This window comes from Leptosomus discolor, chromosome Z (genome assembly GCF_034619465.1).
Source record: "Leptosomus discolor isolate bLepDis1 chromosome Z, bLepDis1.hap2, whole genome shotgun sequence".
NCBI lineage: Eukaryota > Metazoa > Chordata > Aves > Leptosomiformes > Leptosomidae > Leptosomus > Leptosomus discolor.
In genome coordinates this window covers 80,443,104-80,466,145 of record NC_141419.1, presented here as the reverse complement: position 1 = coordinate 80,466,145, position 23,042 = coordinate 80,443,104, and the positions used below count along the sequence as shown (strand labels likewise).

Genomic DNA, 23,042 nt, shown 5'->3' with positions numbered 1-23,042 from the left:
GGGGGCAAGGGCATCAAGGAGTAGTCACAGTGTCCACAAAAGTGCTGTTGTGCATTTGTCAGATTTGCACATAACTGTACAAGGTTCTGTATGAAAACACCTCTAAGAACCATAATTCCTATAAAGTCAGTCATATTTTTCTATTTAATCTTTTCGATCAGCAGTATACAAGAACCATTGCAAACCCAGAAGCTGCAAGAAACAACTCTAGAAACTGCAGCACAAACAGCAACTGAGCTGTTAAATATTTATTCAGATGATGAATATATAAGGAAAACTCAAAAACATTTAGAGGAAGATACATTTGCTAGAGAACAACGAGACAAGAGACGACGAAAAATGCTAATGGAACAGTTAATAACACATGAAGCTGAACAGGTGAGAAAATGTGTGCTGAAGTATATAACTCATGCACAATTAGTAATTACACATTGGCTTACAAATATAAAACAGTATTTTTGAGGACTGAATAAAATTTGGAGGGCTAAAGGGAGGTATATGCACTTCTCTCTGAAAATAACTTTTATGCCAACCATTGTCTTTCCTTGAAAAATATGTAAAGTTGTCCATTCTTCTCACCACCTTCATGTCATACTTCATCCTTATAAGTCATAAAGGATCAAATGAAGGCAGCAAAGCTAAGATTATTAGAGATCAGTTGAAGACCTGCCTTCTATTCCCCCCACCCCCAAAGCTGAACTTTAGATTGTCAAAATGTATACTAGTTCTGAAGAAGATTTTTATTAAAAACCACCAAACATGGCATTCCTTGGTTGAAAACTGGTATTATTTATATACTGTATAATTATTTGTATATTTACAAAGGTATTATGTAAAGTTTTTGATCTGGCTGCATGAATTCGGAAATGGTTGTGCTGGGTGATGTGAAGAAGCAAAACACTTTGCAGATCAGAGCTTTGATTTTTGATGTGTTATGGAATAGAAGATATGTGCCTGGAGGATGTCTGTGCTCTGTCTAGAAATGGGTATTGAGGCTATGCCATTTGAATCCTGTCCCATAAAGCACAAGGTTTTCAGATTCTTCCTCAGACACTCCTCATTCAAAAAGCAGCTCTTATATTACTGACTTCACAGATCTTCTCTTTTGTAATGATTGTATCAAAACAGAACCTTGTAACTTACTAGGTTTCTGTGATTTCTTTGTCTTTTGTCTTAATATATTGCACTGAGTCCTTAGTTTAGATCATGTGTTGAACCCAGGTGCATATAGCTGAGCCTGTCTCCACTGCTGTTGTGCAATAATAGCACTTCAGATGTGTGGCATCTCCGAAGAGCAAAAGTATGAAACTTTATCTAATATTTATATTTCAGCGTTGGCATGTAATGTCTGGAGATGTTTTTGGAGTTGTTAAGAAAAAATTAAATTTGTGGTGGTAGGCATGTTGGAATTAGGTGATTTCTCAATATCTATCCCAGACCTATATTCTGTGAAAAACACCTGTAGTGGCTTAGACCAAGAATCTGTCTATCCCTGTATCCTGTCTCTGAGCTCAAATTCAAAGAGATTCTATATCATGTTCTTGTGGATATACGTAGGCCATGAAGTAACTTTGCAACCCAGATGTCTGAAATCACTGTAGTCCTGAAACTTGCTCTTTATCTGCTATCAGCTGTTGTAGCCCCAGCAGCCTGGACTAGTGGGTTCCGATAGCCATGGCTATAGACTAATGGCCATGTGGCCACCAGCAGTCACTGGGGCCTTTAGTAGATACAGCAGCTCTAAGCCAGTGCTGTAGAAGAGGTCAGACAGCTGGTCCACCTGAGGTTGTAGTACAAGTCTTCTTGGTTTGAGATGGAAGAATTGTTGCAACGTACTGCCAATCAGACTGGCTCCAGTGGGGCTCCAAAGCAAGGCAAAAGTAACAATAGTGTTCCTAACTTCTCAGAAAGAAAAAATCGTGTGATATAGGAAAAATAGAAGTCATAGACTGCAGAAATTAGAAGGATAGATAGGTGAGCTGTTGACTGGAACAGTAGTCTGACCAGATCAGAGAATCTATTTAGAATGGTAATTCCGTTCTAAATTAGCTGAGGAAGAGGTGTCTGGTTGGGACTCTGTGAGGTTTCAGAAATTAGATGTTGCTTGACTTCAGAGAAGTGTGAAGCAAACTGAGATATTTTCTTTAATAAATAAATAAATATACAAAATAATTGAAAATTACTTTCTCCCTCCATTAGCCGTCAAACCAGAAGGGATTTGCAGACTGAAATTGTAGCTTTCTTGTAGAGATTAGGGTCAGATTTTTACATATACTGCATAAAACTTGAACACCGGGCATGGGATCATTTAGAGTCAAATGGGTTTCATCCCTTCAGAGTGCTTTAGTGTATTTCATGTCCGTACGTATAAACCTCTAGTAAAAGAATATTGTTCACACTGCAAGCTGGAGCCTGTGAGAAAAATTATGTTACAATTACATGAGACTAATCTATGTGGATCACAAGGTGATGCCAGTCAGATTTTCTTAGGCGGGAGTCGAAAGTGCATTGACAGTAACATGGCTTCATCCCATTTGAATCTTTGATCTCCACCATTTCAATAAAGTATTTGTTTTTAGTACTCATTATTTTTAAATGCTCTGTTCAGATTTTACCTCTCTGAATTTTAAAAGTTGTCAGGAAGAAGTTTCCATCAGCGATAAATTGAAAAGATTAAAAAGGGAGGGGAAATGAATTGTTACTAGATTATTGCTTGTCAACCAAATAGATTTATGTACGCTAAGCTAAAAGTTTTGGTCATAAATCTTATGACTACACAACAAGATGAATTGTTTCATTTGTATGTAAACTAGACAAGGAAGTAGAAAAATGTTATCTAGCAATTATGTGTGAACATGAAATATAAACAAATGAATATTTGGCCACTGGATGCCACTGTTGTCTCGAGTAGGCAAACTGAAAAAAAGCATGTATTATGCTTTCTCAGTAGTAATTTTTTGGATGATTACTGAGATGACCCATTTATGATATTTATGATTTCTTCAGACACTTCGCAGTCCTCTGAAAAAGGTGATGTAAAATGTTAGATCAAAAAATGGTACTACCAAATTTGTTTTGTCTCCTGGTATGCCCAAAAGTTTCAAAACTTTTCAACCTTAGGTTTTTGTACTTTGTCCATTCCTGTTTGTATGAAAGGTAGCTATCAATGCTTCAGTCCCCCACCAATAAGTACCCTTTTTGAAATTACAAGTTTGGTGTTCTGAATCCTAATTTATCCATTGTGTAGCTCTGAGATAATTGCCTTTTCATATATTCTTGTTCCTCAAAAATTTCCTGCTCACTCTTTTTAGGCCTGCTCAGCATGTCAAAGTATTCGGTCACTTAGAGTATCAAAGTTCTCTACCCTTCCTGCTCTGAATTGTCCTAAAGGAGCATCTTCCCATTTCCTTTATAAAGAGCGCATTCACCTAGATGAGGAGTTTTGTTTTCTCATTGAATCAACTATTTGCACCACACAGTTGATGGTTTGAGTATGACAAATGTCCATTCTGTTAGTGTAGCTCCTTCAGTCCCCTGCGAATTAGGATTTAAAGATCTGTTTTCTGCTGGTGGGGTACTTATTGCTGTACTAGTCCATGGCTGAGGATAAACAGTTACAAGTGAAGAAAACAATGAAAGGTATTTGCTTGTAATAGGAAGGAAAGTCTGTGCATCCTCTTCTTTGAAATCCTAATGAAATACTTAATGAAAGTCCAAAGAAGTAGTGGATAAAACTGAGGCAGCAAAGGGCATCATGTCTCCTTTTATTGCCTTGACTTCATGAATGTAAGAGACAAAAGGACAGATTAGCTCTTCAGTAGGCAGTGCTATTGGAAAATTTTATCACCCAAGCTATAACAAATGACACATAGAATGAATATGAAAATATAAAATGCATACGGAGGTGTTACTATTGCATTGTTTTGCATTTCAGATGCATGAATGGTGATAAATCTGTGCATAGAAAAATAGTGTACAAACAGTACACTGAAATAGTGTACAAAAAATCCCACATTCAAAATTAGATCCTGTATAAGATTTATAGAGAAACAATATTGTGTGCAGGTGAAGCGCTCTAAGTTTAAAGCCTGAGGCAACTGCATCTTTGCGATTAGAACTATCATGCAGTGTCATGAGATTCAGTGCTAGGAAAGGGGAGGGCAAAGCTCACATTTTGGCTAAATTAAACGATGTGGAGGGATTTTTATATCAGCTTAGCGTAGTGTTTAATTGGAGTGCACTTTATTCCCAGCAATTATAAAGTAAAGTAACTTAAAAATATGGGAAGAGTTTTGTTTGAAAAATATTGGCTTCTCTCTAGCATCATCATTAAAGACCTGAATTAATTAGAAAGTTGATGTTCTTACTATTGCAATTAAAATAGCCATGTTTTGCAGCTTTGTGTTAGACATCTGTTACAGATGTCCTGATTGCATTGTGTAGCACAGATCTAGACCCCTTTGTATATTTCTTTCGTAAATAGTATGATAATATATAATTTATATATGTTTGATTTTTCATTTGTAAATGAAATAAATTCACCTGTAGGTGAATTTATGTAATGTGTTCTGCCCTCTCTGTCAGACAGATGATGGAAAATAAACTAGATTAAAAGAAAATAGTAGTGATATTTTCTTTTGGTTTGTTTTTCAAAACAAACTAACTGGCTTTACCTGTTCCTTTGTTCTTAGGAGAGTGAATTTGAAATCTTCAGATCTGTTCCCAATTTAGGTCCTTAAATTTGAATTAATTTTGTAGCTGCATCTGAAACAAGTGTCCAGGGAATCAGAAATTTCCTCTGAAATTCTGCTGTAGGAGTAATATTTGGCAATGGGGCTTCAAAGGCAAGATGATGCTTTTGCACAGAACTCAGAAGTAGTTCTGGACTGTGAGAGCAATAAGGCAAAACTTTAGGTTAGGTTAAGCTTTAGTTTAGATACCAAGAACAGTCTAGAGAAGTGTGGCCGTGAGAAGATACTATTATGTTTTGACAAGTACTTTGAATAGTAATAGTCAACAGCCTTCAAAGTGTCTGTGCACACGGGCCATGCTTCAAGCAATGGTTCAGAATTATTTTCTTATAGTACCAAATAGGGGATTCTGTTCATGTCCCAGTGATTACACTGAAACTGTGACCTAGTAGTCTTGTATTTTCCTCTGTTCTGAATGCTTCCTTGTATTCCCAGTCTACTGAATGGAGGAGAATGGAGGAGATAATTACCCAGATTCCAAGAAAGAAGGAAAAATTCAGACCTATAAAAGAATAGACTGATCAAGGATCCAGCAGTGTATGTCTGAGAATGGGGAATGGTGAAGAGCAGGGATAAGTTAATGATTTGAGGAAAGGGTATATCTTTACATACAGAAGCAATTATTTGAAATATGCTGCAGTTTCTTTTCACACAGGAAATATCTGAGTCAAAATTGAGTTAATCTGAACAAATGTATTTTTACAGTGTATCTCAGTTAAGACATAGTTAGAATTCACTTCTGTAATTCTACAGTTCATATAAAGTTTACGAAAATAGTACTCATGGATGTTGCTCTGGGTTTATGTACCAAATTAGCAGGTAAATGCTGTTATATGACCCCATTCATATTTCTCATATGAGACACTGAGGAGATGTCTATGAAATAATTTGTAAGCTGTACTTAATACTATTATTTTTTTATCTTTTAGGAGGCATACCGGGAGGAGCAACTTATTTACAGACTAATGAGGCAATCTCAGCAGGAGCGGAGGATTGCTGTTCAACTCATGCACGTTCGACATGAAAAAGAGGTGTTAAGGCAAAACAGAATTTTCAGGGAAAGACAATATGAAGAAAGACGACTGAAGGAGTTCCAGGAAGCTCTTGATAGAGAAGTGGTAAAATATTACTTGCTCCCTGAATTGCTGCAGGGCTGTTACTGTACCTGCCTGCTATAAAATGGAATTTGTATTTTAGGATTTTTCTAGGGACAGGGTGAATATTTTCTTTTATCTAGATTCAAAGTTATAGCTACCTTAATAAGGGATGAAGCTGAGCAACTTAAAGTCCAATTCTGATCTTTTCTTCCAATCCAATTTTACCTTTGTAGGAAAACATGTCTGTGTGCTGAGTTTAAAAGGCACAGTCTTGCAGAAGCAAAATGACAAAAGATGGTGACATAAGATCTTGTTCCAAGAATCATGCTTTTCATTTTCTTTAGATGTAATCTGTTAACATGCATTTTTGACAAATGCAGGGGGTGTGTCACTCGTGAGTGCCAATTCCTACCTTGGAGCTTGGAGTTGATTAATGAATTATAAGGACTCACAATCCTGTGGCTAACTGTGAAGTGCTACGCTCATAGTAGGCCATAATGTGGTGGTAAAAGTCTTATTTAGCTCCTGCCAGGAGCAATTAGCAGCTCCAAATCCTCCAACACAGCCGAGTCCTATGTAATCAGCAGCTATAGCTTTGATTACAACATCTCTTTTAAGTACACTTTTGGCTAAACAGAGCACACTGTCACAGAAACTACTGATAATTTTCTACCATGACCAGAAATCTTTCTCAAAGTTTAAACAGCATCAGTAATATAAAATTATTTGCGGATCAGAATCTTGTGAGTTAAATTACTTGTCACATATTCTAAATGAGTATTCCATTGTGGATTTCAGTGGAACTAAGCCTTTCCTTTACCAACGCATTTGCATAGTTGTTCCTTAGGAAGAGTAGACAGCATCATTTCATGTTTCCCTGCCCCCTAAGCACTGAATATGTTCTTAATCTGTTTCTCATGGAAAAAAGTAATATATTTCTCCTTCATTTCATTACATTTTATCAGTTAGAAAGCAAACAAACTGGAAGTTATAGAATGAATAAAAGTTTTTAGATTTGTCTATGTGTTAATCTGCTTGCTGGCTACCCGAGTATGCTGAAAATAAGGCTTAATGAGACTTAAATGAGCAAGTTCATATTCATTTCCAGGACTGTGCACTTCTGCACTTCCCCCTTCTTTGTAATCTCAAGTTTACTTTTTAAAAAAAATTTCTAGGCTCTTGCAAAACAAGAAAAAATTGATTATGAGGACCAAATTATCAAAGAAAGAGAACGTCATGAGAAAATTGCCGTTGAAAGAGCTCAGGCACGTTATAAAAAGCATTATTCTATATGTTGGGAAGTGATCGACCAAATCATTGATTTGTCAACAAAAATAGGAGAATATCGTCTGCTGACAAACAAGTGAGTATGGTAGCTGTAAGGCAATAATAACAGCTGTTAGGTAGCTGTTAGGCTTCATTATTTGGACTAGTTTAAGCACCATAACATGTTATGTAGATTCTCATATATCTTACAGGGAAGCTCCAATTAGTTTATGTGGGAAAATGATGATGTTACTTTCCTGTGAGGATTCACTAATGTGTAGTACAGAGTGAACTAATGCTGAAGCCATAAGATAATTTTTTGAAAACTCAACTGACTTGAACCCTTAGGAGACCAAGATCCACTAGTTCTACAGCTTGTGGAACTACTGATTTCCTTTGTTATGAGCAAATTCTTTAGTTTAAAGGCTAAAAGCTGACTGATGCTCATCCCATTCTGGATTGCTTCACTAGCTGAACACTTCCTCAGTGTAATATAAACAGAATGAATTTCCTAAGATACACCAACCTGCCTGGACTATCCTAAGACTGTCAGCTCAGCCCAAAATCTTCCAAGTCCTACATGCTGTGATTCCCTCTTCTGACATGCCCTAATTGCGCAGGTTTTCTGAGAAGGTCCTAAAAAGGCAGTAACCTCCAAGTGCCTGTGCTGTAGGAGCGTTTCCAAAACTACAGAGTGGGGCAATGTTACTGTTGTTCTTTTATGGGTATTCAGTGGATAGACTACAGGGTAAGGCTTACAGTGTTAGAAACTAAGGCAAAATCTTCATTGCATTTTAGTGTAATTGTATGTTAAAATAATAAATCTGTAATCATATGAAATAGATATAATTGTATTTTATGGAAATTACATAAATTTAGGCCAGTAAGTACCTGATAAAATAGACACGGTTTGGTGATGGTTTGATGTTGTCCTTGTTTGACACAGTCATGGTTCCAATGTAAGCTGGTGTCACGTTTGCTTGTACTGAGTGGTGCACGGCATGTACAGATATTTGAAATATCTTTCCAAAGTATGCATATCAAGGTTGAATCTGGATGTACTGCCACCATAGGTTTGCTTTCTCTGTCCTTCTGTGCACTTCATTGTGCAGGATGCATACGATAGGTATTAAATTATTGCATATGCAGAGTTTATTTAAAGCCGTAACTCTCAACTATCTACAACCATTACTAAAAAATAAGAAGTCCAAATTGATGTAAACTTTAGAAAAAGTAGAAACTTTCTTTTTGACCATTTGTTAATTTAAGCTGTTATTTATATTGTTTATTTAGCAGCCATAGAATTCTAATATGTCATATATCAGCATCCTGTTTGCATTTAACTTGCTAGTATATACAGTTTGTCTCGTTGTTTCATATGAATATTCTTCCTTTCTAAAAGAAAAAAAAATTGAGTTTAATTACTCAGATAATTCTAAATTCATTTTAGCTTCCAGGAAAAATTTCTACAGATTTTTGATGAGAGGAGGCTTTACCTCACGAAAGGGATGAATATTTTGGAGCAGGAAACATAGCTATAGCAAAATTGTTACTACACGTCTGCCAGCTGAATAAATATGGTGTGATGACATGTTTGTGAAGACACTGAAGCCTACAAGGGTCTATGGCTGTCATATAAGTAACCAAGCACTTATAGAAAGCTGTAATAATTAAAAAATGCATTATGAACTATGCATATGCTCAACTATGCTTGTTTCGTGTTTGTGATTCTTGGGTCCACTGTTCTCAAATATCTGACCCTTGACTTTTTTGTTTTGGAACTCATTCTTTTTTTTTTTTCGTTCCACAGCAGGATTCCATTGAAACTGATGCTTGGTTGGAAGGAATTTTTTTTTAATGGAAAACCAATATATGAACAAGCCTCAATTCAACCTTTGCCAAATGAACCAAGCCCAGAACAACTTGTAGAGCTGAATAAAGTGAATCTGCTAGATGAAAAAGATTATGGTGAATACAAGGTACATCAAACTGTTAAGACATGATGGAATATAATACACCTTGATTTTTCATAATCATAAACATTTTGTTGTGATGTTTTGTTTTGTTCTTTTATTAGTTTCTGATACCACATTTTGACATGTATTTTATTTTCATTGCTTGAGGTTCTATATGAAATACGTGGCTATATTTTATGTTAGTAGCACTGAAGAACTGGTGCAATTTTAAAATACTGTTATAAATTTATTCTCGTATATAAAATTGATTGTGTTTCTCTCTTGAGTTCATAGGACAAGTATGTTAATTGCAATGCAATTAACTTTGAGCTAATTGGAATTTGAATGTGTGGTTAATACTACCACATTCAAAAATACAATAGAAAGTAGCCAACAAAATGAAATACTGTATCTGTTACAAAACCTGAGAGTCTTAATTTCAGAAATTTTGAGCAAAAGCTTTCTAACAAGGTTTGTTGGTTTGAGTGATCCATTTATTTTAAGATAATTACGTTTGTGAAAATTATTAAAAATGGCTGACATTTTTCTTAACACTCTGTTAGAATGTGTGTAACTGTTTTTCAGGGTTCCTTGAAGCGTTTCTTCAACTTTACAATACATTAATGTAATTTCACAAGTGAAAGATGAAGGATAAATGTTTCCCTGTTAAAACGTATTGTACCATTTTTTTGCAAATGACATTAATGATGCTTTTCTTTGGGAAAAAAAATCCTGCCCCATAGTCTTTTCAAATAATCTGTTTAACTAGAATATGGCAAAATCATGGCAAATAATTTGTCTTCGATTTGTTGGGAAATTATAGTTACAATATATGTGTGTTTTTGTCCACATCGTGACCCAATTAGTACATTTGCTATTGCAATGAATGCAAATGTTTCTTACAAGTTTCTGTAATGAATGCCTGACAGATCAATTTACTTTGGTTTCAATCTTAACCTACGTTTTTCTGATTTATCTATTTATAAGGTCCTTGTTCAGACGAGATCAACTCGTGTAATGAATTTCATGATCACTTTCTTTAGGTGAAAAAGACATACGTGCAAATCAACAGGGAGGACATACAGGACAGATAGGCAGGAAACAGTGAGGAGCACTAATGAAAAATAAAGTTTTTACAGTCACGTTGTTTTTTCTATTGCAAAGACTCAGTAGTCTTCCCTAGATCTAAGGGAACGAAAGGTTCCAAACATTTAATAACACATTTAAAGCCTCCTTTTTACTACCAGTCTGGTCCTAATATACATTCACATAATTAATTTTTTTCCAGATGTTGTTAGTCTTATGCCTTTCTGAATCAGTATTGAGAAAAAATACCGAAAGCTGGTATCATATGACATGTGTAAAATTGTTGGCAAAATTCATACTTACCTTCTAAAAACCTAAATGGAAGCTAATACCTTCAAACTATTGCTTCTTGATAAAGTTGTATTGGCAGGGCATTCTGGCAAAGTTTATGCTGATTTTCTTAACCCTTGAGAAAAAAGCCCAACACAGGCAATTTGGCATCTCTCAAGCATACTAAGTTTAGAAATACTGACTAAAATTATCAAATATATTTGGTAAAATACAAGAACAAAATTAGTGCTATCGGTCAGTTATTCCACATTACATTGAGCTTGGAAATTACCACATCACCAGTTGCGGCTAATCACTGCAGGAATTAATGGAATCAGCAAAAACAAGCATAACAGAGGCACTGCTCAAAATATCAAATAAATTCCAGTTTTGATCGAGAGTGTTGACCAGGATACCTGGATACCTGAAAACTGGTTTCTGACAGGTAAGTTACTTTAGCTCAAGACAGGTACAGCCTAGCAATCTTCTGGTTAAGAGGGCAAGAAATCTGAAAGGTGAGTACTTTGAATTTAGAGCCCGTTTCGTTGGGAATTCATTTTTCCTGCAGGTAGAATTTAAAACAACTGATCCATCTCTACTTATGTGTTTAAGGAAGAGTGCTTCAGATAGGACAAGGATTTGATTTTTTTAAGCATTTCTTTTCAAATATATGTTAAGAAGTATGTTTTTTGAGATATATTAGAGAGGGTATATAGTACAACTAAAAAGATTTTTTTGTTTGTTTTTACTGTTTAAAAATAGGTATATTTGCATTTAGAGTGATAATAAATTACACTGTGTTATTCTGTCCAATGCACATGTGTTCAAAATCAACACTGATCAAGTTCTTTTAGTATTGTAGAATCATAGAATCATTGAGGTTGGAAAAGACCTCTGGGATCATCAAGCCCAACCATCAACACAACACCACCATGCCCACTAAACCATGTCCCAAATTGCCACATCAACACGTTTTGGCTCCACCACTTCCCTGGACAGCCTGTTCCAATGCATGACCACTCTATCAGTGAAGAAATTTTTCCTAATATCCATTCTAAACATCTCCTGGTGCAATTTGAGTCTATTTCCTCTTGTCCTGTCACTAATTACTTGGAAGAAGAGACCGACCCCCACCTCACTACAGCCTCCTTTCAGGTAGTTGTAGAGAGCGATAAGGTCTCCCCTCAGCCTCCTCTTCTCTAGACTAAACAAACCCAGTTCCCTCAGCAGCTCCTCACAAGACCTGTTCTCCAGACCCTTCACCAGCTTCGTTGCCCTTCTCTGGACACGCTCCAGCACCTCAATGTCCTTCTTGCAGTGAGGGGCCCAAAACTGCACACAGGATTCAAGGGGCAGCCTCACCAGTGCCCAGTACAGGGGCACGATCACCTCCCTACTCCTGCTGGCCACACCACTTCTGATACAGGCCAGGATGCTGTTGGCCTCCTTGGCCACCTGGGCACACTGCTGGCTCATGTCCAGCCGGCTGTCAACCAGCACCCCAGGTCCTTTTCCGCCGGGCAGCTTTCCAGCCACTCATCCCCAAGCCTGTAGCTGTGGCAATATATCATTCATGAGAGTAAGCTCAGGGAAAGTTTGCATATTCTGTCTGGAACATGAATCCAAAACATTGTCTTTCAGTAGAACTTTGAAACTGGTTGCTTCTGTTGATGGTGATTAAATATTTAATTTATAGAATGATACATTTTTTTAGGTTGAAAGGGGTGTGCAGGTCATTTAATTCAACCTTTTTTCTCAAGACAGGGCCAACTTCTGAGTCAGATAAGGTTGCTCAGTACCTTGTCTGGTCAGCTTTCAAGTGTTTTCAAGGATAGAAATACCACAGACTGCCTGTGCAATCTGTTCCTGTGCTTGACCACTCTCACTGTGAACATTTTTTATCTTCATTTTTTTTCCTGGTTGGAATTTCTCTTGCTGAAACATTTGACTTTGCCTCTCAACCCTTTATTGTGTTCCTCAAATGAGATGACAAGCTAGAATCAGATTGGGAATATTATTAGTCCACATATTTCCAAAAAGCTGTTTAATAGCCTGGAACCAAATAATAATTAATACAGAACTAGTATTACCCTTCATACTAGAATGTTCTCTTTTAACTTCTCATAGCATAAACTGCACCTCAGGACTTTCCTAGTGTTGTAAGATCCAATACTGGTAGAATTAGAGTGCAAAAGCACAATTCTGTGTTCAATTCTTTTGACCACATCCTTCCATTCTTATCTTTCTTCCAATGTGATTTTCAGTAGAAGTATCTTTACTAGCAAAACTTCATTAAGCTCTATGCTGGTAACTCATACCACTGATAAATTTATAATGGTCTCAGAGCAGATGAACTGGAAGTTTCTACTCAGTATTTCCTTGCCTTAAAATTGTTTGGATTATATGGTGCTTCGTTGGTTTGTGTTTGTATTGGGTTGTTGTGTTTTGTGAGGTTTTTTCCTCTCCATTGAATGTGTGTTAGGCAAATATGTATATTTGAAATCTTTGTCCATAAATATTTGCAAAGATTTATGTATGATTCTAGGTAGTAATGTTGCCCAGTTTTTAGAATACTCGGCTTCTGTTCCAAAAACGTGCTGTTGATTCATTCTGTGGTATTGGTACAATGATTTTTCATGTTTCTGGAAGAAAAAAAATGATTCTAGGAATCTATGAAAGTGGTTGTAGGAGTACTTGTCTCTCTCAACTAGGTATTACTAAATATCAATACATGCTTAATGATTATCGCATAATTATGGCTTTTAACAAGGGTCAATTCTAAAAAATATTTTATTATTTAGTACTATTCATATTTGGTTATTGTATGTATTGTGTTTGTGTATAAATACATATTCTAGAAAGATGAAAGACGATGCATATTGACAAATTATTGGGTAATTTGTCATTTATACAGAGTATGTCAGGGGAATGGTGCCCAGCTGAAGAGAACAGTGAAAACAAACCTCCTCTTAATAATAACATACTGGGTCATGTGATTCATAGACTGATGGAGATTTTCTATCCTCCAAAACCTGAATCTTCACCACCTGTATTTCCTCGATTTCCTATCAAGGGATGTATTTTGGGAAAACTTTTTAGTGGAAAAACTACCTGTGTAAAGTTCATTGAAAAAGGTAGAATTATTTCTTTTTCCTAAAATCCTTTAAAATGTTTATTTGCATTAAAATCCCACTCACAATGAAAATTATTTGGGCACATCTTTGCATTACTAATTCTTGAACCTCAGATGCGTCTGTATTTTGCAGGGCTTGGTTGCAAGTCGATCATTCATTGTCTTCCAAAGTAAGATTAAAAACATCTGAACTTGAATATAGTGTTAACATAGTGTTACTTCTGCATTGAGAATTTGAAAATGCTTTTGGCAAACGTCTCTAAGTTTGTTATAGAAGAGACTAGCAAGATAGCTGTGTGATCGTGGATACACACTGTGCAGTGGTTATAGAGAAGAGATAGTGGAAACAACTTACATCAAAAGCCCAAACAAAATTGTTAATTTAACTGCCAGTAATAGTCTCTCTGTATGTATGCTCAACTCAAATTGTAAAGTTATCTAATTTTTTTGTGTATTAGTTTGCAATATCCGGGTACTGTCTGTTGATACTCTGGTTCAGGAGGCCATCCAAGCTTTTCTTAAAAATGAAATGAAAAATGAACACAATGTGATTCCACAAAAAGTTGAGAGTTCTGGGGAACAAAATGAGGTAAGCATTTTTGTTAATTTTGGTTATGGCTCTCACAGGGAGGTGAGAATGAATATATAAGGAAAAAAGCATATTGTTTCAATTTTTTACTCAATTTCAAACTTAATTCTAAGTTTTGACAGACAAGTCTTCAAGAGTCACTTGAATTGACAGGCTAGTTTTTCCTGTAATATGTGGTTTCCTTTCTAATCCATTTCCTTGCATAACTAATACAAGGTCCGGAAGAACTTATCAAAATCACCACTGAAAGTTCTAAAGAAACTCCAGAGAGAAACACCTGTCAATGGAACCAAAGGTGCATATATATTTTATTTATAGATGTATATATATATTTATAAAATTTAATTTTATTTCTTCTCTTATTAGATTTAAATGGCTATTCCCCTTTCTTTTGTACATTTAGGTAATATCCATGACATCTGAGTTTTCGTAGTAGTTTCCGTTATGAATTTCCTGTTTCCACACTAGCTGTTTGGGAGCAGCAAGTGCAGGCTGCTCCATGAAAGAAGGTGTGCTAAGTGACAAGGGCAGGAAGCGCCAACATTCACAGATAGAGTGAGGGTATTGACGGAAGTCAGAGTCACTACTGGGTCCAGAGACATTGATCAAAGTGATCCTCAGTCTGGTGATAACCCAGGAATTCTGCCATTGAAGCAAGTCTGAGGTCAAGCTGGGAACTCAAGTCAGCAGGTGTGGATTAGGGTCAGAATCAAGGAGATAGGACGTGGGATGCAGATGTGACTGCTACACAGTAATGTAGCAGTCATGACTACAGTCGGGCATGATTTCCCCTTTGTAAATCCATGCTGACAACTCCCAATCATCTTGGTGTCCTTAATACACTTGGAAATGGCTTCAAGGTTTATTTACTCCATCAGTTCCTATGGACTGAGGTGAGGCTGACTGTCTTACACATCCCCAATTCCTCCTTCTTGCTTTCCTTGAAGAGAGGAGTGGCAGTTGCATTCTTCTAGTCCTAGGAATCTCCTCCAATCACCAGGACCTTTCAAAGATTATTGAAGGCGGCCTCGCAATGAAATCGGCCAGGTCCCTCAGCGTGTGTGGGTATATGCCACCAGGTCCCATGGACTTCAGCATTTCCATTTTATTTAAATGTTCCTTGAGCTGGTCTCTTCCATCAAGGTTAAATCTTTCTTGCTGCAGACTTTCCTGCTAGTCTCAGGGCCTTGGGGTACCTCAGTCTTTTGTATGTCTCTTTCAACAGGCCTACATTTTCCCCAGCCTTCCTTTTGCTGTGAAGATAAATGTAAAAGCCCTTGTTGCCCCTCTGACTAGATGTAAGACAAGGCCTTTTCCCCATGAGAACCATCAAGCATTGAAACAAATTGCCTGGAGAGGCAGTGTAGTCTCCAGTGTTGAAGGCTGACAAGATCACACTGGGTAAACCTGGTCTGACCTTTTAACTGATGCCACTTTGAGCAGAAAGTTGAACTTGAACTAGGGGATCTCCAGGAGTTGCTTCCAACCTGAATTGATCAATGATCCTATGATTCTAACAATTGTATGTACCTTCTGTATTGATTTGTTCAAAGAACAAGAATGACACATATACTTTTATTATTTATTACTTATATAGTAACAAATATCATAGTAATAGAATTGTCGAACTTTATAATGTACCTATTTTAGGCAATTGTCCTGTCAAAAAGGATCCATCTGGGCAAGAGTTTAAATCAGATGACAGTCAGGATGGCCTATCCAAGGTTTGTAATCCATTTTTAGCTTGTACTTTATAAAAATGCATTAGTTACAATGGTTAAATTACTTAAAAGACGGTGACACCCTTTCATAATTCTGTATTAATTCATTGATCTCACTGCAAGCATTTTCTGTGTGAAATATGAAAATGTTATATTATGAAAATCTATTCCTGTGTATGTTGGTTAGAGGTTATGTATTGTTGAAGTTCTATATCTTCTTGTTAAATCTTACATTTATGTAAGATATGATACTTTCTACATCACTTCTGAGTTAACAAATATGTATTCCTGATCTTGCTGCTGCCAAGCAGATAATTTGTCCCATGCCAAGGTTTCCTTTATTTATGTTTAGAGATACTTAATTCTGCAATAATCTCTCTGACTTTATTGCTCACTAGAAAATACTTTGAAAGCTAAAATATAAAAGAATCCCTGTAGAACTAAAGAAGTTAAGTGCTACTGTAGAAAACCATCAGTGAATTTATGGTAGTGAAAAATCAGAATAAGCTTAGAACCAGGACACTTAATTTTTTATTTCTCAGCCTTCAAATCCTTTGTTTCTCAACCTTATTTCTGTCTGGCTTTTTCATGGGTGTAGTGATGGAAATCATTTGGGAGATTTCAATTAAGTTAGGCCTTTTTTACATCAGTTGGAACTATTTCTCCTTAATTAACTATTTCTCAGTGATAAAAGGAAGACTAGGGAGGCTATGGGCCCTCTCCAGAAGGAAACAGGAGAACTAGTCACGAGGGATATGGAGAAGACTGAGGTTCTCAATAACTCCTTTGCCTCAGTCTTCACTGGCAAGGACTCTAGCCACACTGTCCAAGTTGCAGAAGCTGAAGACTGGGAGAAGGAAGATCCATCCACTGTAAGTGAAGATCAGGTTTGTGACTACCTAAAGAACCTGAAGGTGTACAATTCCATGGGATCTGATGAGATCCGTCCATGGGTCCTGAGAGATCTAGCAGACCAAGTTGCTAGGCCACTTTCCATCGTATTTGAGAAGTTGTGGCAGTCCGGTGAAGTGCCCACTGACTGGAAAAGAGGAAACTTCACCCCCATTTAGGGAAAAAAGGAAGACCCAGGCAACTACAGGCCAGTCAGTCTCACCTCTGTGCCTGGCAAGATCATGGAACAGATCCTCCTGAAGGCTCTGATATGGCACATGGAAAATGTGGAGGTGATTGATGGCAACCAGCATGGCTTCACCAAGAGAAAAATCTTGCCTGATGAATCTGGTGGCCTTTGATGATGGAGTAACAGCATCAGTTGACAAGAGAAGAGCAACTGATGTCATCTATCCGGACTTGTGCAAAGCCTTTGACACTGTCCTGCGTGACATCCTGGTCTCCAAATTGGAAAGACATGAATTTGATGGGTGGACCACTCAGTGGATAAGAAATTGGCTGGAAGGTGGCACTCGAAGAGTTGTGATCAATGGCTTGATGTCTGAGTGGAGACCAGTGACAAGCGGTGTTCCTCAGGGATCGGTACTGGGACTGGTGCTATTTAGCGTCTTTGTCGGCGACATGGACAGTGGCATCAAATGCACCCTCAGCAAGTTTGCTGATGACACCAAGTTGTGTGGTGAGGTCGACACACTAGAGGGCAGGGATGCCATCCAGAGGGACCTTGACAGGCTTGAGAGGTTGGCCCAGGCCAACCTCATGAAGTTCAACAAGGCCAAGTGCAAGGTCCTGCAAGCACAGATACAGGCTGAGGGATGAGTGGATTGAGGGCAGTCCTGGGGAGAAGGACTTGGGGTTGTTGGTGGGTAATAAGATGAATATGAGCCAACAGTGTGCACTTGCACCCTAGAAAGCCAACCATATCCTGGGTTGCATCAAAAGAAGTGTGGCCAGCAGGTCGAGGGAGGTGATTTTGCCCTTTTACTCTGCCTTTGTGAGACCTCACCTGGAGTACTGCACCCAGCTCTGGAGCCCCAAACACAAGACAGACATGGAGCTGTTGGAGCGAGTCCAGAGGAGGGCTACTAAGGTGATCAGAGGGTTGGAACACCTTTCCTACAAGGACAGGCTGAGAGAGTTGGGCTTGTTCAGCCTGGAAAAGAGAAGGCTCCGGGGAGACCTTATAGCGGCCTTCCAGTACTTGAAGGGGGCCTACGAGAAGGCTAGGGAGGGACTTTTTACAAGGGCCTGCAGTGATAGGATGAGGGGTAATGGTTGGAAGCTGGGAGAGGGCAGGTTTAGACTAGATGCAAGGATGAAGTTCTTCACCCTGAGGGTGGTGAGACGCTGGAACAGGTTGCCTAAGGAAGTTGTGGATGCTCCATCCCGGGAAGTGTTCAAGGCAAGGTTTGGTGGAGCCTTGAGCAACTTGGTCTAGTGGAAGGTGTCGCTGCCATGGCCGGGGGTTGGAACTACGTGATCTTTGAGGTCCCTTCCAACCCAAACCATTCTATGATTCTATGATTAATAGATAACAATAAATGTCAACTATAAATAAATAAATAACACAATAAACATTAACTAAATAAATAAATAATACATAATACATAAAGTAGAATCATACTTTTTTTAACAGTGAGTGTTGTGAACATTCTGAACATATTAGTTTTACACTGCGCTCTTCCACAGCTGTCTGTTCGTGCCCAGCTTGGTGCTGCATCACAGAAATTGTTGAAGAAAGGAAAAAGTATTCCCGATGAATTATTAATTGACATCCTATTGGAAGCCATTAGGTATGAAAGTGTATAGCTTTTTTCCTCAGTTATTTAAAATTTAGTTATCCGGTTTGTAATCCAGATTCAGCCATTTCTTTTTATTAAGGTATTTTTTGCATGCTGGAGTCTTCTACTTGGGAAGTGGAGCTAATTAGTGTAGTTAATGCTCATTTTATGCTAGCAGTAGAATGCTAGCAGTAGAGTCTAGCCCCTAAATTATGCAGATAGTATACACTACTGAAGGTGAGCAAAAATACACACGACTATCATGTAGTCATTGAGTATAACTAATGTCTCTCTTTTGTTTATTATGAATATGGAAGCTATTCAGCATGTGCTAGGATTTTTAGGGTTTTTTTAGTTTTTGTGAAATGTGTAATCCAAGCATTCATGTTTCAGTAGTTAGGTTACTTATTTTTGTCTACTCTTATTTGACAGAAAATTTTCTCGACTACCCTGATATGCAATTAGCACTTAAGTTCCCACATAGATATCATTTAAGTTATATTACACCTATTAGTGTATTTTAAAGTCACAAAATGTATTTTGCTGTTTGTTACTTCAGGGCAGAAGTTAGTAGAGAAAATATTGAAATTACACCTCTGATCTATAGTCTATATAGAGAATATTTTTGAACACTTTATTTATCAAGACAGCAAAAATTGTTTTGTTTCTGCTTTTTTTCACTTTTAGTTAGGCTTGATGTTATTTTTCTGATTTAAAATCCATTGCTTTACGGTTTAAGTTTTAATTATGTCTGTTGTATTCTGTATTCATCAGGATATTTAATAGAGTAAATTCAGAATGAAAGACTGCTAGGGCAAGCTCTTCTTTAGGTTTTATTATTATGTTATCAATTCACTGTATAATTGTGGTTCTTCATTTACTTTTAGGCAAACACCACCAGAGAAGGGATGGATTGTGGATGGGTTTCCAATGACAATTAATCAGGCAAAGCTATTTGAAAAAGCCTATACAGGGATTGATCCTGAACAAAAAGATGCAAATTCTGGAAAGCTCTCACTTGTTACAGATCCCAGAGCCCCTAAAAAGCCTCCTGTTACCTCACCTGCATTTGATGTTTCTGTATTATTGGATATTTCAGACATCGTGGTACTGAAACGTGTGGCTAACTTCAAGTGTAAGTTTACAACTACTTTCAACAAAGTAAAACGACAAGCAGATTCTGATGTATGTGGAATGTAAAGATTGTTATAATAACAAAGTGACTAAATTGTGAGTACTTTGCTACATAATACCAAGTTGCATATTTAATTAGAAATAATAAATTATATAATATATCTATTTTCCTTTCACAATTATGGTATTAGAAATAGTCTAGATTTCTTGACAACTTTCTTCTCCGTTTGTAAGCCCCTTTTAACTTTAAAAGTTAAAAGCCATCTAAAAGTACACGACTAGGTATAAGCAATACATTAATCCTGAACATTATTTACCAAATATACCTGTAAATTGTACTTACTTGAGCAAAATAACGTTACTGCACAGTTTCTCTGCATCTCACAGTATCGCTTTCATTAATTGTGCATTATCACCTTGAATGTTTCTGGATTATTTCAAATACTGGAGCTGAGATAGCAGTGGCTTGTGTTAGTTATCACATAGAACAGCAGCTGGAAAAAACCCAAGTTACAACAGATGCAGAAGTATGCCTCTACAAATGAGTATGTGTAAACAGTATTTTTCTTCAGGAGACACATTTTGAAAGGGATGACAGAAAAGATAAACAAAGTGATGTGCCAACCTTCATTCCCTGGGAGTGCCAACGTTCATTCCCTATTGATTTCTGCCTTTGTCTTGCCTTCAGTTAGTCAGTGAACAATCAGAAATTGTCAATTTTGGCCAATAAAGGCAAAGGCATCAAAGGCTTTTTGAGGGCTGTTTTACTTGCAGACCACACATTATTAATTGCCTTTACTCACCTTGGCGAAACATAGGTTCTTTTCATGAATATGTCCCATATTGTCCAAATTATAAGGAGATTCCTCTTCATTGTTTTCGCTGCAGCACTTACATGGTACATGGCTTGAATTAAAGCAACATTTACCTTTAGCTTTTATGCATAGGTAGGAGTGAAGATGAGTCAAAATCATTAGAGCTTCTGCTAACAGTGCAGTGGAGATGTAAGTGTATAGACATTCAAAATTCTTGTTCAAGACCTTGTGTTACCAAAACACTTTGAAAATGTGATAATATATGATACAGTCTCAGAAATCCAAAGAGAATTTATTTCATAAGATGTAATGTGGTGATTGAGAGTCAAAAGAACACTAAAAAAAATTAGAAATCTATAGAAATGGCTTATTTCTAATCAATTGAAGGTGTTTTTTCTTAATTTAGAGAAGACTCAGAGAGAGAGAATACCTTGTCTCCCGATACAGTGATCTATCTGCCTGTTGTTGCGAAAAGAAGTAGTTAACTTCAAGGAAGATTCAGATTAGACGGGAAAAAAAACATTTTAACTGTTAGAACAGATAAGCATGAAATAGTCCGCCCACAGTAATGCTTCCTGTATGCAACTGGAGATTTCTAAGACTGCAAAGCATCCATCAGGAAACATTAGTACCATAATTTGCAATGCTTTTAAACAGAGGAAGAGGCAAGACATTGTCTTCAGGTCTTTTCCAGCTTAGCTTTATATTTCTATGATTTTCTCTGGCTTTCTTTCTGGAAGTTTGGTACCAAATAAAAATTGGGTATGAAGAAATTAAGATCAAGGAACACTGACATTTTTATGTTAATATCTTAGTTTGGGCAAATAACTACCTACATAGTTGCCTTTTTCAATATATGCTCATATATGCTGTTTTCCACACAGTAGGTAAATCAAAGTCATCTCAAACTGAACAGGAGAACAATAAAAATTCAGATGCTGAAATCCTAGAAGAGAAGATTGACTTAGCCAGGGACCAGGTCCTACACAGGTATATTATATGATGTACAAAAACGTTGCTTCTGCCAAATGTTTAGGCATGTAATTAATCTGAATCTCATATGTGATCCATAATAGTTCTGACATGCCTAATGTTAAGAGTTTACCTAAGAGTTTCTCTAACGTGGAGCCTAAAAAGTGCTTTCATTTTTGGTACATTATAAAATCCTAGAAGATAAGAATTTGTGTGTTTTGCTTTTTCAAGGTATTCTTCCAAGGAGAATGTCTTTTTCAGATGTATATTGCATGAACCATATGTAAACATATATGCATCTATATGTATCTATGCATACGTATATCTGAGGTATGTCATACATCATGTGACTGCCCTCAGATTTTCTAAAATGGTATTTTCCACTTTTACATTTATAAAAAACCCAATTACTTTTGTATTTCTTATTGAATCATTGGAGTTTAACTTTACATAAAGAGCAAAATCAAGAACAACAAGATTTGTTTCTAAATATTTGATACTGTTAACTATTTCAGACTATTATACATTGATTATTATTGTTTTAGTTGTGATATAAGAAAGTAGGTTTACCTTGTGACAAGAAAGACTAAGAAATATATAAGGCTAGTTAATGGTAGGATTTTGAAAATTTTCCTATGTTGAAAATGAAGGGGTTGTTGTGGATGGGATATTATTTTGCAAAAAATATTGCCCAGATTTGTTTAGTATTAAATTAGATGGTCTGCTTTTTCTTTTGTTTATTATTTTGGGAAAATGTTTTATTTTCCATTAGATTTTAATTTTATACATTAATGTTATTTTTGTAGAATTTCAGGCTTTCTAGACACGTGGCCAGAATTAGAGAAATGGTTTTCAGTCTATCAAAATATTCTGGTGAAAGTCAATGCAGAGACAGAAGAAAGTCTCGTGTGTGAAACAGTGAAGGAAATTATAATGGAAGAAATTGCCAAAAACAGGAATAGAAGTAAGTTTTCCCGTTCTTACTTCTTACAATCCAGTAAGAAAACACTTTGTTTTTTATTATTAACACTAGCAATTAATATATAAAACTATATGGAAACATACTTTTTTACTGGCCCCTGCAAGACTTTGGGGATGTGTGAGTTAGTGATAACTGCACTAGAACTCTGAACTTTTCTATTGTGTTTTTACCTTTTCGGACCAATTTTTCACATAATTGTAAACCATTTGAGGAAAAAGTTTTAAAATATTTAAAAAGAAAGTGTCAACTGGATTTATTTATTTACTTTATTCCATGAAGTGAAGGATTACTAAATTCAGTCCTTTCTTCCTGATTTAAATATTACAGTTAGCATCTTCACAATATGGGATAGCATAATGATATGAGTCTAACTTGCTATTATCAACCTGTGTTCGTTTATCAGCAGCAGCTTAAAAACATGGATAACTTGGAGTTTTGACATGTGTTTTGTTGCATCTTTGTTCCATTTTTCCTCTTAATCACCTTGAAAAAGCAGATAAAGTCTTGATATGTCTTCTACCACTGGGGGAAAAAAAAATTAGCTTGAAAAGCACTCTTAACAGTAAAAGTTTAGACTA

At 36.6% G+C, this 23,042-nt stretch overlaps 1 protein-coding gene across 1 annotated transcript in view; it reads left to right on the top strand.

Annotated features, from left to right (window-relative positions):
• SPEF2 (sperm flagellar and cilia associated 2) overlaps nt 1-23,042 on the top strand; it is a 95,024-nt gene that overhangs the window by 14,320 nt on the left and 57,662 nt on the right. The window contains 12 exon segments of the mRNA XM_086479742.1: nt 162-378; nt 5,681-5,869; nt 7,024-7,211; nt 8,925-9,093; nt 13,340-13,559; nt 14,017-14,147; nt 14,364-14,431; nt 15,787-15,871; nt 18,470-18,573; nt 19,449-19,696; nt 21,395-21,500; nt 22,289-22,446. Of these exon segments, the coding sequence (XP_086335868.1) occupies nt 162-378; nt 5,681-5,869; nt 7,024-7,211; nt 8,925-9,093; nt 13,340-13,559; nt 14,017-14,147; nt 14,364-14,431; nt 15,787-15,871; nt 18,470-18,573; nt 19,449-19,696; nt 21,395-21,500; nt 22,289-22,446 (1,883 nt within the window).